This window comes from Aphelocoma coerulescens, chromosome 11, assembly GCF_041296385.1.
Source record: "Aphelocoma coerulescens isolate FSJ_1873_10779 chromosome 11, UR_Acoe_1.0, whole genome shotgun sequence".
NCBI classification, from domain to species: Eukaryota; Metazoa; Chordata; class Aves; order Passeriformes; family Corvidae; genus Aphelocoma; species Aphelocoma coerulescens.
In genome coordinates this window covers 13,999,773-14,014,448 of record NC_091025.1, presented here as the reverse complement: position 1 = coordinate 14,014,448, position 14,676 = coordinate 13,999,773, and the positions used below count along the sequence as shown (strand labels likewise).

Below are 14,676 nucleotides of genomic sequence, written 5' to 3'. Positions count from 1 at the left end.
GAAAAAAATGATTATGACAAGACATTTATTAATTTCTACACTTTTGATAATGTATTTAAACAAAGCAAAACTGTATTGTGATTACCATGCAAGTGATAAAATTACTTAATAGGACTGGAGACTAGACCTGTATGTCAATGGGATTTGTCTAATTCCCTGTCATTAGTGGCTACCATATGATAATTCAGTGGCAGGTGCAACTCTGTGAACCAGTGCATGCTGACTCAGCTGGGGTGTGCCTTCCGTCCTGAACCTTTACTGATGGTCTGTATTCTTAAATCTGTGAGTTAAATAGGCTTAAATTAACCTTAAATAGGTTAAATTCAGCTACAGATGATGTTTCTCTTACCATGGTTTGCTCCTGCTGGTAACATTCCCAGTGATGTCAGTAGAAGAAAAGCTAGATTTAAAATTGTCTAGTTCTTCTTTAAAAGTGAAATATTATCAGATATAACAAAGACTGTACTGTTTGTTTTCACATCTCTTGGAAATTTAATGGCTGTGTTTTTGTGTAAGTCTGTTATACCTAATTCATCACAGGGAGCTTTAGCAAAGCTACATTCCAGTTCTAAGAGTCCAAAGATCAAGTCACTTAAAAAAAAAAGGCAGGGGGACACACCAACCAACCCAAATCATATGGCAATTCTGGCTAGTATTTCATGTGAAAACACACAAGATGGCATCATCAGAACAAGATGGTTTTCCATATTTAAAATTCTTAGTTGAAGACTAAAGTTTTCCAGTTGGATTTCTGTTCCATAAACGTTCTTACCCTAGGGGACTGAAAGATTTGTACACAGCAACACTGGTTAGTGGAAGAAAAGCATTTAAGACTATGTAGAAAAAAATGTAGTAGCCTAAATCTTGCACGATATTTTCAGATATCTGGCTCCTGGCATCTGAATGTGTGTGTTATGCACCCAAGTACCACACAGTGCATGGGGAGAGCAATACACCATCATGTGTTATTTGAAACAACCCTTACACCAAGCAGAGACCCCCAAGGAGCTGGCTAATAAGAAATTACATTTCTGCTTCAGAGCTTGGCCTATTTACTCTGAGCTACTTTCTACCTTTGTATTGAAGGAGGATATTGTGCCTTGTCCTGCCTAGCTTAGATCTCAGTGGTACCATCCATGGTGGGAGGTATGAATTTCAGTGCTATGGAAGTTCTCTTGTCTGCATCTAGGTTTCTTAATTCTTGACAGAAATTTTAATCAAAAAGTTGTTTTGCAAAAGGCGATGTCTTCTCCAGTCTCTTAAAATAAATTGCACACAACTGACTTCTCTATCAATTTTTGTCTTACAGGGCTTAGGCATAAGTAGGTCACAATATGCTCAGATTTATGTAGCTATTGATATGGACTAAATGAGAACTCTGGGTGCCTGCAGGAACTGAGCACAATTGTGAGCAGCTCTCTTTTTAAGGCTAAGTATTGCTTATTTGGTTGCATCAGTCTCCCTTAGCTGGCAATGTGGATCTAGTCTTCAGCTGCCTCTTAATTTTTGCTGTGCAAGTATTACAGCAGAATTTAGATTGCATTCAACATAAAACGTGACAGGTTGTTCAGCGCCAGATACAGCAATTTACAAATACTGGGGAAGGCATGGTTTTTATGGAATTAACCTTTGTAATACTGCAGTACGTGAGTGAAGTGTGGATTCTAGGGGAGAGTCTAGAAAGCAGCTGGTAAAGATGGGAAAGAGATTTGGAAATTGAACTTAAGAGGGAATGATGACTATTATGAAAGACAAGGATTGTTTAGAGGAAGCTTAGTTTTACATTGCAAACTCGGGAATTATGGATCAGTTTTGTTAACTGGAAAACTTCCACAATATGTCTTACATTAGAACATCTATTAGTGGTGTGAATTCCTTGTTTACCTAAAACACAATTTAAAAGTAGGGTTTTTTTAATGTTTATTTACTTAAAAAATTCAAGCAGGATTTGTGCATTGAAAAGACATTTTCTTTCAAGACTTTCTTTAGAGAAGGTTTTGACCCTTTCTGCAGGGTCAGTTTCCCTTTGAAATGGAATACATATTTAAATGTTCTGGAGTTTTGTGTTCAGACCTACTGATGCCATTCTATTTGTCAAAAAACCCTAAGCAAACAAGCTCAAGTGGTTTTGTTCTATTGTTTTCTTTAGAAAGAAAAACTGTTAACCTCAGACTGGTTTTGTTCTAACTCTGACAACTGAGCTGTTCTTGAAGCACGGGAGAATGTTTGTGCTTTAACAGAATAACAATTTCTTCAAATTACAAGAATTTTTCCTACAAAGCCTGATGATTGAAGCAAGTCTTTACTGTAGTTGTGATAATAATACTCCACAACCCATGTTCTAGAAGCAGCAATTTACACGTCTGTTTTCAGTGTTTATTTCATGCTTCCTAACAATTCCTCCTTTCTTCCATCCTTTTCCACATCATATACAGCAGCTGAATTTATCCTGAAATAGCCTGTGATTTACAACTCTAAACAAATGTTTTGTAATTGTCTCTGAGGATCATTGCTGCTATTTCAGCCCTGAGAAAGGCTTTTTGTGCTTGAAAAATTTTCTGTTTTTTCAGCTCTTTATTTTTATCTCTAAAAGGTATTACCTGTCCCTACAATCCCTGCTTCAGTTAAAGTTTAGAAATTGATAGGATGCAGCCTCAAAAATACTAAATTCTATTTCTTATCAAGCTGATATCCTTTTAAAATAGAGAGTATATGCTGAAGAAGAAGAAATTTAGTTAAAAGCAGTAAGATCAATATTCAGAATGCTTACATGTGTCCTGAGTTTAAATAAAAAATTTGGAACACCTTCCTGAGATTAGCAGAATAGCTATCTTCAGCATATTTCCAGGAAAAAGACATTTCATTAATTTCTTGAAAGGCAAACTGACCAGCCTAGCTCATAAAAGGCTGTGATTTGCACTATATTCACCTCTGCAGTGATTCTCATCCCAAGGGTATGCACAGTTCTGAATGCCATTGCAGACTAAAGAATTATTGATGCACATGTTGCTATGGCAGAAGTAAGTGCTGCCTGAGCAGGGAGCTGCAAGAGAGAAGAGAGAGAAAACATTGAGAATTTTCAGTAATTGACGCCTTACAATAAAACTAGTAAGTTCCTGTGTTTGGGGTTTTTAACATGCATTCTTCCTCTCTGTTTAAAACACAATCACTTCTCTTGCACAGCACTAATTATTATGATGCTCTTCTCTCTCTTCATGTGATTGCTTTCAGCATATTATCAATGCTACAAAACCAATTCTTGCTCCAAAGGGGTAGGTAGCAAATATAGACAGTCACAAAACACAGGTAATGGAAAAAGGCTTTAGTATGTGTCTTTCAAAACGTAATACTTAAAAATCACATGCTCACTATCAATTATATATTTATTCTGCAGAGCATCTGCTGTGTAGATGTTGTGAAGCAGTCCCTGAACATCTGCATTTTAGAGCCCATTAATATCTTAAGGCAAATCAGATTTCAGCTTGTGGAGGACTGTTTCAGTAATTGCAAGAGATTTCAATAACTAGAGGCATCTAAGTAATTCCTGCTTGTGAATCAAAAGCTCCCAAATCCTCCTATTAGAGCTAATGCACGGATTGAGACAGTACAGTTTAGCTTTTTATGTATCTATATATATATAGTCAGAAATTTGAAGAAAGAAATTAACTAGAAAGCTGCCCTATGTTTTTGTGAGTATTTGTTACAGCTCCTTGACATTAGAAAAAAGATATTAAAAAATAGTAATAATTAGTTTCAGGATGTTGTGTAATATACATAAGGTATTATTTATGAATTCAGTGCATTGGACAAGAAATTGGTTTTCCCTTTGTTTCAGTAATGCAGCATTTTAATGATGGAAACGTCTGTTATTAGTGGAGTCAGTTACACATTCAACAGCAAAGATGTGTGATAGACATTCTTCTATTTGGTTGCACAGAAAGAACGTGTTCTTGAGCCGTCTGGATTCTCTGAAACATAACAGGAAACACAAAGGGTAGAGCAGAGGGAATGACTGCTCCTGAGCACTGCGTTTCTCACTCGGTCCTTCTGTTAGGCTTGAGAAGCTCAATGACAAAAAGAGGAGTTATACCTAAGAAAAAAGAACATTCAAACCTTTCATTCTGATTTTGCATTCCTAAATTAAATATGTCTTGTTTTCCCATTGCTTACTCCACTGAAGTTCAGTAACCTAGACTCACTGGTTTTAAGCTTTTGTATTTGCTGTTACCGCTTAACCCTGGCAATCTGGCAAGAAGTCCCATACAAGAACTTACTTTAATTGCAGCTCAAGTATGAATACAAAATATATTTAGAGTGCTATTCTGGAACAGTTTATCTATGTAATTTCAGTGCTTAAAAATGTCATGGTAGCTATCACAACACATCCTTGCTCAAGTGAGTTGGGAATTTAATTGTTTGGAAAGTAGATCTAGTCTGACGAACACTGCTTTAAAACAGGATCAGTCCTTTGGAAGGTTGAGATCAGGCCCACTGTCAGTTACGGCATAATGTAAGACATTTCCTTTTTTATTTCCCTTAACAGGTGAATTTTTTTACAGTTCTGTATGTTTGGATGATGCATTCTGCTGTTGTTTTTCCATCTGCCAGCATAGTCTCTATTTTACATGTCTGTGTAGCCTCTAACTTTTTGTAGGCATGGCTTTTGTTCACAATTCATGAAGATGGGAGAAATGGACTTATCTCCTTTTGTCTGTTATTTGGGGAGTTTGAAGTCTAAAAGTCACAATGATTTATCAGTTCCAGCCTAGGACTTCAAGGACATAGCTGGACTCTTCCCATAACAGCTGCCCAAAAGTGGTGCAATGCTCACAGTGCTCTTTGTATCCAGCATTTCTCATGTGTTTAATCAAGCCAGGAATCAAATACATTGATTTTTCCCATTGCTGTTAGTTGAATTACTTAGTCAAATCTGCAAGCAGCACTAGGTGTGTGTTAGGTGACTGTCATGCACTATTAGTTCATTTATGGAAATCTTTCCAGAAATATTGATCATTTTCAGGGTTGGCTTCATATAATTACAAATCATTAGCAAGGTAGAAGAGAAAGATATCTTAACAATCTGAAAATAAGATAAGCTCAGATTCACTTTTTTCAGTTAGAAAAGTTGCTTATGACTAGATTATATGAAAATACTTGAAACACTTTTCAGCCACATACTTTTCAATGACCCAATCCAAGAAAGGCAGTATCTCAAGTAAATAACAATAACTACATACCTTTGCAGATGTTCTTCTGCCAATGACTTTTGAGTTGTTTTAAACTCTTAAGTTTGGAAAGTTAGCTACGTTTAGGAGTACTTAGTGTTTCAACTTCTTGCATTAAAACCCCCCATAACCCCCCAAAAAAACCCAAAGTCAACAACAAAAACCCACTCCAGTATTTGTAATATAAATAGATCATTTCCCTGGCAAAGTTCATAGCAACTGAAAGCTGGAATAACTTGCACTATCACCAATGTTAATAATTGTATTGAAATAAAAGCTACTGGAAAAGCAGTTATCAATTTTTGCAAGTTGTCCTTAAAACTGACATTTACTTAAATTCTCAATATCTAAAGCTTATTAAATGCCTCTTGTAGGTTAAGCAGTAGACTATCTTGAAACATGCAATTGCTTCTCATTACCTTGTATTCAAAGTAAGCTAGAAGCTATTTCTCTTCTACATATCTGTTACTTTAGAAAGATTGTTTTACAAAAAGTAGCTTTTCTCCTATGTTAAAATTTACTGTTTTATGGAACAGAACATAAAATCTACCTATTGCCTGTAACCTGAACTTTCTTGCAAGGTAGCGACGAGGATCTCTTTCAGGACTGGCTACAGATATGTTATGTTAGAAAAGGTTTTTTTTGTCAGCAAATCTGTACTATTTATTCTTCAAGCAAAACTTTTTGAAAACCTTTAGCACAAGCATAGGTCTGATTTCCTAAAATGGGAACATTTAAGAGCTCTCCCCATGTATCTCAGATCTGCTCTGCAGTTCTGAACTTAGTCTGCTTTAGTGCCACTTATTTCCAGGTTCTGCAATGTGGACAGTATTGTCCTCTCTAAGTATGTGAGGCAACAAAATTCCATTCAGAGAGAACACCCTTAGAAGAAAAAAAATCTCACAAAAAACCTGCTTTCAAGAAACATCTTAATTTACAATGAGAATAAAGACTATGTCTAACCCAGGCTATGGAATCCAAGCAAAAACCCAGATGGCATTTACAACTCTGCTTTAATTACAGCCTTCTTGAAAAACTTGAATTTAACTGCTTATTCATGGTTGTGCAACACCACAGAGCTTTGCTAAGGGAGCACGTGTGGGGTCCTTTAGAGCCAAATGCAGCTGAGGGTAAGGGAGCAGCTTGACTGGACGGGGTGTAGTTCCAGACCCACAACTGAAGATAGAGCTGTGGATAGGAAGGAGAGTGAGACTTTACAGGATCAGGCTTGTCTTCTACTCTTCTGAACAGCCAGAGTGGGCTTAAGAAGAGCCTGTTGTGGTGTCTGGCAGGGAACTGGGAGCTAGTGGGAGAGCACACTTCAGTCCCACTGTTGTCTCTCTGAAGTACGTCTGTGCTCATTTGTAGAGAAGGACATCTCTTTGTGAGAAGGAGGTAGACTAGGGCAGTACTGCTGAATTCAAATGGAAAATAAACCTCTTAAGAACAGAGGAAAGTTTTTCTGCAGGAACCATGTTAGAACGGCAATGAAGCAATTATCTAATTTACCTGCTACTATATGAAGGAAACAGAAACACCCTTTTTCATGTATTCCTGCTGCCTAGCATTCAGCTGATGCTTTTCCTAAAATACTTGAAATACCCTGATACCAGGAGAATTGGCACTTTCAGATCTACTTACGATCCACAAAGGAGGTGAAGAGCATTCTGAACCTGCTCAGTCTGCTGCCCTCATCTGCCCACATCCGCACCACCCCTGTCCCTGTCTGCAGGGTGACATCATTGGCCACTGTGCTGCAGAACTTGGCCTTCAGGTTTTCAATGGAACTGCTCCCATCATACACAGCAACGAAGTTCCTTTTGCATTCATTGGAGTGCTCCATTTGATAGTCCAGAAATCGCATATAGATCTGTTAGAAAAGAGGAATCAATATCTTTAGGAGAAGAAATACAGAGAGGAGAATTTTCTTTCTTAGCAAATCCTGAATAAGATGTTTTGTTCCCTTACACATATACATATATGTAATTCCCAATTCACAGCTCTTTTAAACTTCCATTTTCTTATTAGATGTCCATGTGGAGTTATTACCTGAAATTTGTCTTGGGTATCTGTTTCACTTCTCCGTGCTCTGCAAAACATTCTTTATTTAAAAATTTACTTTGATTTATTTCTGCTCCCTTTGGAAAAACAGTACAAAGCAACATACTTGGTGAAGAAACCCCCAAGAAGTTCTGCTAAATTTGAAGTTTATTTCTCTGGAAGAGACACAAGGAATGCATAAATGTACTGAAATAATTTAAAAAGTACTTTGCCTGTTCTCTTTCCTTTCTTTTTAATTCATAAAAACAATGTTAAAATATAAGGGAAGGAGTCTAGCCAGAAAAGCTCTGAAGTAAAAGAAAGAAATTAAAATTTATTGCTTCATAATGAAAGCTAATTACTGAACCATAGCTGTGTTATAGAAGACACAAACCATGAAGTCAGGAGTAATTTGAATAAAAATGGAAACGAGAGCAAAGTAAGCTGTCTGTGTAGGAAGAATTAATGAATTTAAGCTAATCTTAATACTTCTAAAAGCAGAAATTTAATCCAAGAGAAGGCAGCATATGTGTTAGAACACATGCAGCAAGGAAATTAGAAGATTGAGATGGTATTTAAAGAGTAAGTAAATAATTTATTTTGCTGGGGCAGGAAACTCATGCAAGACTGTAATTCAGTTAAAATTACATGAACACATCAAAAGGTTTTTTAATCTCTTCAACAGCTGTATTGGAATTCTCAAAATTCTTCTGAAAGTTTTGAGATATGAAGCCAAGTCACCTAAGCATGGTACAAAGGCCATTTTAGACTTAAAAAATTCCTAGATAGCCATTGTGTTGACAGAGAAGAAATGTGTCCAGGTGGAGGCTGAGATGCTCCTCCCCTATCCATGCGATCTCCCGCGTGTTCCTCACCTCAGCCCTGGAGCTGTTTGAGCACTGCTCCCAGCCGCCTCTCTGGCCCACACCAGGGCTGCTGCAGAGCTTCTGCACATCAGGGCTTTTATGTGTCTGCCTAAGGACTCTGGGACTCCTGCTCAGATGGGAAGCAGGAGGTCAGGGCAGATGAATCCCACACTTGTGCTCTATTACCCAGTTTGCTGCTCCTTTGCCATAGCTCGCTTTTAGTCTCACTGAGTGCCAAAGCCTTTTATAACTGAGTTAGAAAGAATCTGCTAAAACAAAACCAACCACCTGTGAGAGACAAAAAAAGATATTCCCCCCAGCCCCCTCCTACACCTATCAGGCTTTATTGAAGACATGGTAAAAGAGCACAGGGAAAGACAGGTGACACTTGTACCCCTTGGCTTTTCCTTCCCAGTGCTTCCTGAGGCAGGTTGGCCAGCACTGCCTTCCCTTGCACCTTCTGTCTGAAGATGCAGCCTGTGCTGTATTAGCTCATGCTTCACCTCACTGTTCTGTGATTTTCAGCGTATTTTTTTCTTTTTTTCTATTTTCTTTTTTTTCCCCCCTGCCCTGCTGTTTTTGTTAGATTTACTGCTGGAAATTCTCAGCTACATTGAGAACCTGTCTTCCACTGATGACTTATCTCAAAAACATGGATGTGAGTTGCAATTGCTAGTATTTGACCTGAGAGATGGTATTTTCTTTTAATGATTGACTTTATCTATCTGCTATAAAATTACAATGGAAACTAAAAATAATTTAGCACACTTTTAGTAGAGCTATTATTTGTGTGATAACAAAGGAATAATCCCATTAAAAGTGCTCACCTCTCCACAAGATTCTTTGGATTAATGTGTTAGGCAAGTATAAAAGGTCCTTATTCTTACATTACACTGATTATTCTGGTAATTTTATGAAATATGGAGGTAATTTATTAAGTATCTGCTATACACATTTTAAAAGTACTTTCATTGCTGCACTTGTGTCAGTTTTAGAAGTTTTTTTTTATTACAAAATTGAGGAAATTAAAAATGTCTGTTCTTTTTTTTTCTCAAGAGACTGCACATTATGAGATCTAATGGATTTTACCATAATTCTGCCTGAATTGGAGCTTGTGAAACCACTGTCAGAATACTAAGAATTATTTTTATGTAATGTTTTAAATCGATAATTTAGGATGATGATCTATTTTCAGGACTCACCTAACTATAACTCTGCATTCTGGCAACATTCAGTAATTTATTAAAATACTTAAGCACAAGACCTGGTGCATTCAAGTGGCAATGTAGAGAGAAAATGGGTTTGTTATTGTTTCTGGAAGAACTGCTTTTATTACTTAGACTAGTATAGGGCTCTTGGGAGTTGACTCACTTCCTCAAAGGCTCAAATATATTAATGGACTTTTAATTTCTTTCTTGTCTCATCCTCTTATTATCATCTTTTTGGATGCTGTTTCAGAATGCACTTGCAAGGTGGTTAACTGGGTTGGCCAGTTAACTATTAGGAGTGTGTTAGAAGGCAGAGGGAAGGTTTGTCATCTTGGCAGCTACTTAAAAATATTTTTTAATTTTTATGCATGTGCAAGAAGAAGCAAAATTAAAGATATGTATGCTATATGGAGAAAAGTATGTGCTCTTCTCTGCAATTCATATTTAAGAAATATGATTCTGAAACTAGTATGATTCAGGCTGTACTTATTGTATTTTGGGGTTGTGAATAGGATTTTATCCTTCTTTCTGCCTAACAAAGCCTTTCCATTTAGCTCAGACTGCTGATGAAAGTGGGTTTTAAGGTGCTGGTTGCGAATTAGATGGGAGAAGCAGACACATGTTCTTCTGACTTTGATCAGAACCAAATTCACCAAGAGAACCACTAAAGGCAAAATGTTAAGCTTTGGCAGTGAGATTTACTGGAAATTACTGAAGATGTCAGCCAGAATTTCTGCCTGCAGTCTTCCAATAAAACCAGAGTCCAAGTCAAATGCCCCTGAAAATTGTTGCTTAAATAGCTCTCACAGTTATTTGGTGTTTGAAACTTCAAATAATAGGAAGCCAGCACTGTGGACTTGTATAAATTTTATTTCAGAAACAATTCTCTCTCTGGATTTCCTAAGCCACTGCTACATGACTCATTTCAGTGGAAGTACAACATTATGCAAATCACAGTTAGTGACCATTACCTGTTGCTAATGTCATGGAAACCCATTATATATTGAATTATATGATCAAAACCCACCTTAGCATTTGGAGTAGCTTTAATTGTCCATATACAGTCAACTGCTTGTCCTGGCTTTGTTTTTCCTTCTTGTTCTACTTGACTGGAACGTACTATTCCATCAGCTCCTGAGAGCTCAAATTGGCAGTCTAGGGAGAAGATATACCTTGCTGTCAAATGCAATATGACATTAATTTAAAATTTCATGTATAAAGAAATTGTTACTGTAACACTGTACCTGGGATGGGATTTAAAATACCTCCTAGGTAAGTGAAGTCAGGATCTGTAATAGAAAGAAGTCATGAATCACAAGGGCTATCAGCGCTTGAGAATCACTTCAAGCTTTAGTATTATCTGCAGATTATGCCCATTTTTTATTATGTCACAATAAAAACTGCCAGAAAGTTTACTGAGCCAATTGGTGCATATAGAGACAAAGTTTTTTTAGATGAGAACATTATTCCACAAAGATTGACCTTATCTGAAAAAGGTAATTCTATCCTGACAGCTGAGATTTCTAGCATAACACCAAAAATTACTACTCGGTATTTTGTTCCTACATTATATTCTGAATTTAACTGTGTCAGTTTTCATCGAAATCACTGGAGCTCCACAAGAGTACAGGGGATCTTTCTCTGTGCAAAAAGCTTATTTAGATTTATTTTATCAGACTGCTGTCTGTGTAGTTCTGAACAATTTGAACTGAACTCAGCAGAATATATCAACACTTTGAAATTGCTAACTGTTCTTCAAAACGTATGTGAAGAAGAACAGTTCAATCCTAAAGGTACTTTTTCCTGGGGTATCTGTGTCTCTTGTATTAGGCCACGTAGAACAGTTCAAGACATGGTTTACGAAATGTTGTTCTATGCAAAGAAAGCACTAGTTCATGCAAAAGTGCACACCTGTTTGGTACAAATTTCTTTTCCTAATGAAGGTCCAGAGTTTGGATCCTTCTGTGATCCTATGAATGTTTTTTTTCTGTATAGGAAGTTTATCACTGCCCCTACAATGCCTCAGTTCTGAGCTTAAGACTCAGCACAGTTTGGACATGCCTTCGTTGCCCTCCTCTTTTTATTTACCTATGGTGAAATCTATGATCACTATATGCAAAATTCTGCAAGGTTTTCAACCTTCTTTGTAAACTGATTTTTTTATAAAGCAGGAGTATCCCTTTCATTTTCACAACTGTGAAATATTTTACCACACTTCATATAAATGTAGAGGAAGGAAAATACCAGTCCTTCAGTTGTTGCAATCTATTGTGAAAATAATATACAATTTATATGTATATTTAAAGTTCCAGCCTGCAACTATAGTAATTTAGTTTTGAAAGTGATGTTGATGAAATGGCTTTGGAAATGGACTTAGCAAAATGCTAAGTATTGTCCCTTTGAAAACATTTTATCACGTTATTCCTGATGCTCTGGTCAACATGTTAATCTGAAGTTTCCAAGTCTAAATCCCTAAGCAGTAATACCATAATCATGAATTGTGTTTTCATGTGCTCTAGGGGTAGCGATAACATTAAGTTATGTTTGTGTATACATTTATCAAAGTGGTAGAGCTGACACTTGTATATTGCCTTTTGTCCCAAAGGACAATAAAATGCTGATAACTACATGTGTAGTATCTATGAAGTACAGTAGTCAAGCATTGCACAAGGACATCAGGTCAAATTTTCATGTAAGAAGGATGCCCTGCCAGGTTTAAGTAGCTCCACAGAGCAGATGTAATTTTTGTTTGTCTAAAGGCACTGTCAGCACATTGTCCTCTCCTTTGTACCTGTGAACTGCACAGCACTTTGAGCAAAGAGCAGCTCTGTTGCCTGAGCTCAAGGGTTGAGGGAATCCAGATACACTGAGAGTTTGACCTTAGACTGTGCAGATATTTGCTCTGGATTTTCAGAATGGAGATTCAAATGTTTTGAGTCTGGCTGGAATGCTATTGTAAAGCTGCTTTGGGTGTTTTTATCCAGTGTCTTGTACTCCTAGAAGAGACACTGGTGAAAAGGCAGCTCTTTGTCTGCATAAATGCTCTTTCCTTTCCTACCACTGGTGAAACTGGTACAAGTTAGAGCAATAAAGAGGGGTGCTGCTAAAGACTTCAGCATGAACAAGCTCAACTGTCTTCTTCACTAGCAAACTACAGACCTGTAATTTGCTTCAGTCAAGATTCCCCAAGTGTTTTTAGCCAAGCACCCTGTAGGATTAGCAGGACTGACACTGTGGCTATCACTTTGTCACTGTGCCTCCCTAAGTGCTTATGCTGAAATGCAGCTCTAGGCTTGTAGAATAAACACACCCACAGAGTTCAACAGGAGCAGATGGTCATTAACTCAGAATTTTAGACATCTTTACCTGGTATAAATGAGTATTTTGCTTGAAATCCCTTTCCTTCCAGCTCCTCATCAGAAATAAACTTGATCCACATAAATCTCCCTGTTGATCTAATTAGTGCAGGACTTTTCAGACCACAGTAACGATTAATTAGAGGGGAGAACCCAAAAGGTCCATCTCGAACCTCCAGATGATCAAACCGACATTCAAATGAGGGTTCTATGTAATAGGGTTCATCAAAGGTCAACTCAATTCTTTGTCGTGGAGCAGCTAGACATAAAAAAATTGAGCAAAATATTAAACGCAGATCTGGGTAAAAAACACAAAGAGATGAAGTAATGAAGAGACAGGCCTTCAAAACAGCAAGATGAAAAAGAAACTGGAAACTTCTCAAAACACATCTGCAGTCTGCTACAAAAATTTTTAAAATTATTTTCCAAAAGGTATTTTGACTAGAATCATACAAAATTTTTTGCTTGCTGATCTTAATTGTTGAAATTCAGAAATCACATTGATTTAATGCAGCACATATAACAGATATTAACATATATGCAAAGATATTCAAACAAGGTTTAATATTAAGATATAAATTAAAGCAAGTGTTCTGTGAAAGCAAAATACATAAAAAAGGATAAAACACTGAGCTATGCAGGAAAGAATGGAAAAGAGAAAGGTATGAAGAACTACTCATTATTTCTTAAACATGAAGTCCAAATCTGTAGATTCTTCTACAGAAGGCATCTTTTATTAGAATATTCAGAGAAGTGTAAGTGCTTCATGTATGTCAATAATATGCAGGTGACTACAGATGTTGGTGAGTCTGAGCCAGTGGCAGCCTAATATCAGGATTTGGATCAGAGCCCTAAATCCAGACTCTCACATCCGTGGTTTGGATCCCAAGACTTTCTCCTGTATGAATGGCTTTAGTGTTCCTTGTTCTTGGCATCAGCTGCGCTACATGAACTTCCCGATCCTCGCTGGGACCTGGAGTGACAGCACTGAGGCATCACACGCTGCCTGATTTTCCTGAATGCAGAAAGGATTTACTCACACGGCTCCAGTACTCCCATCAGACCTTCTGCCTCACTCACACGAGCTACACACATTTGTAGCTGCTGTGAATGTTGGCAGTGGTCTGCACAAAGGAGCAGCTCTTGGCTAGAAATTCTGGAGGACCTTGGCCCCACTCAGGCACCCACAGTGCTCCTGTGGAAAGACTGAGGAGAGCTGAAAGCTGCCTGCGCCCCAGCCCTGCAGCAGGACAGGCTGGCTGCTCTCTGGGGCACTCCCAGGCAGACAAGGTGCAAAACCAAGATGTGCATGTGAACAAGCAAAAGTGAGGGGTCTGCGAACCACTACTGTACTGTACAAATAAAAACTCACCAAACCTCATTACTGGAAATATTTCAATTAATTGATATGAATCTGATGATTAGGCTGACTAATATTTTTAGCTGACTTGAGTGGGTTTTGGGTGCACTCTAATAAGAGGAAAAATAACTGGAGTGTCTCAAGTCTTGCAGCCTTTATTTAAGATATTCTCATTGGAATATGGTTTTATTCTAGCTAATGACATTTTTTTGTCCTCATCACATTATTTTAATAGTGACCTCAGCAGTGCTAACAAATCTCTGTATTTTTAGTACAGTGCTATGGCAGCCAGATATATCTTTTTTATTAATGAAGGACAGTATAAAGGTTTTCTGCTGGTGAGACAGAACAATACAGCATAGTATGAAATAGTCTTCATCTTTTGCAATCTATTATCAGCGATATTAAGATAACAAGCTACAATTTTTATCTTAATAATTCTGTACCCTCACAGATTACAGTAGATATGCTGCTGCTTTTCCTGGCTGTGAGGGTATGTCTTATTCTACATAGCCAGTTTCTTAATGTTTGCATTTCTTATTTATTTGTTATTATTTCTTGAGAGAGCAAATTTTGCTTCTTGTTCAAGTAAATGACTGCAGAATTCATTATATTACCAGT

The 14,676-nt window shown here is 37.3% G+C and overlaps 1 protein-coding gene across 1 annotated transcript in view; it reads right to left on the bottom strand.

Annotated features, from left to right (window-relative positions):
- The window catches only part of NETO2 (neuropilin and tolloid like 2), a 31,379-nt gene that overhangs the window by 2,840 nt on the left and 13,863 nt on the right, over positions 1 to 14,676 (bottom strand). The window contains exons 4-8 of the mRNA XM_069027109.1: positions 12,706 to 12,954; positions 10,584 to 10,628; positions 10,367 to 10,494; positions 6,867 to 7,095; positions 2,930 to 3,043 (exon numbers count right to left, since the gene is read on the bottom strand). Coding sequence (XP_068883210.1) covers positions 2,930 to 3,043; positions 6,867 to 7,095; positions 10,367 to 10,494; positions 10,584 to 10,628; positions 12,706 to 12,954 — 765 coding nt within the window. The remainder of the gene's footprint in view (positions 1 to 2,929; positions 3,044 to 6,866; positions 7,096 to 10,366; positions 10,495 to 10,583; positions 10,629 to 12,705; positions 12,955 to 14,676) is intronic.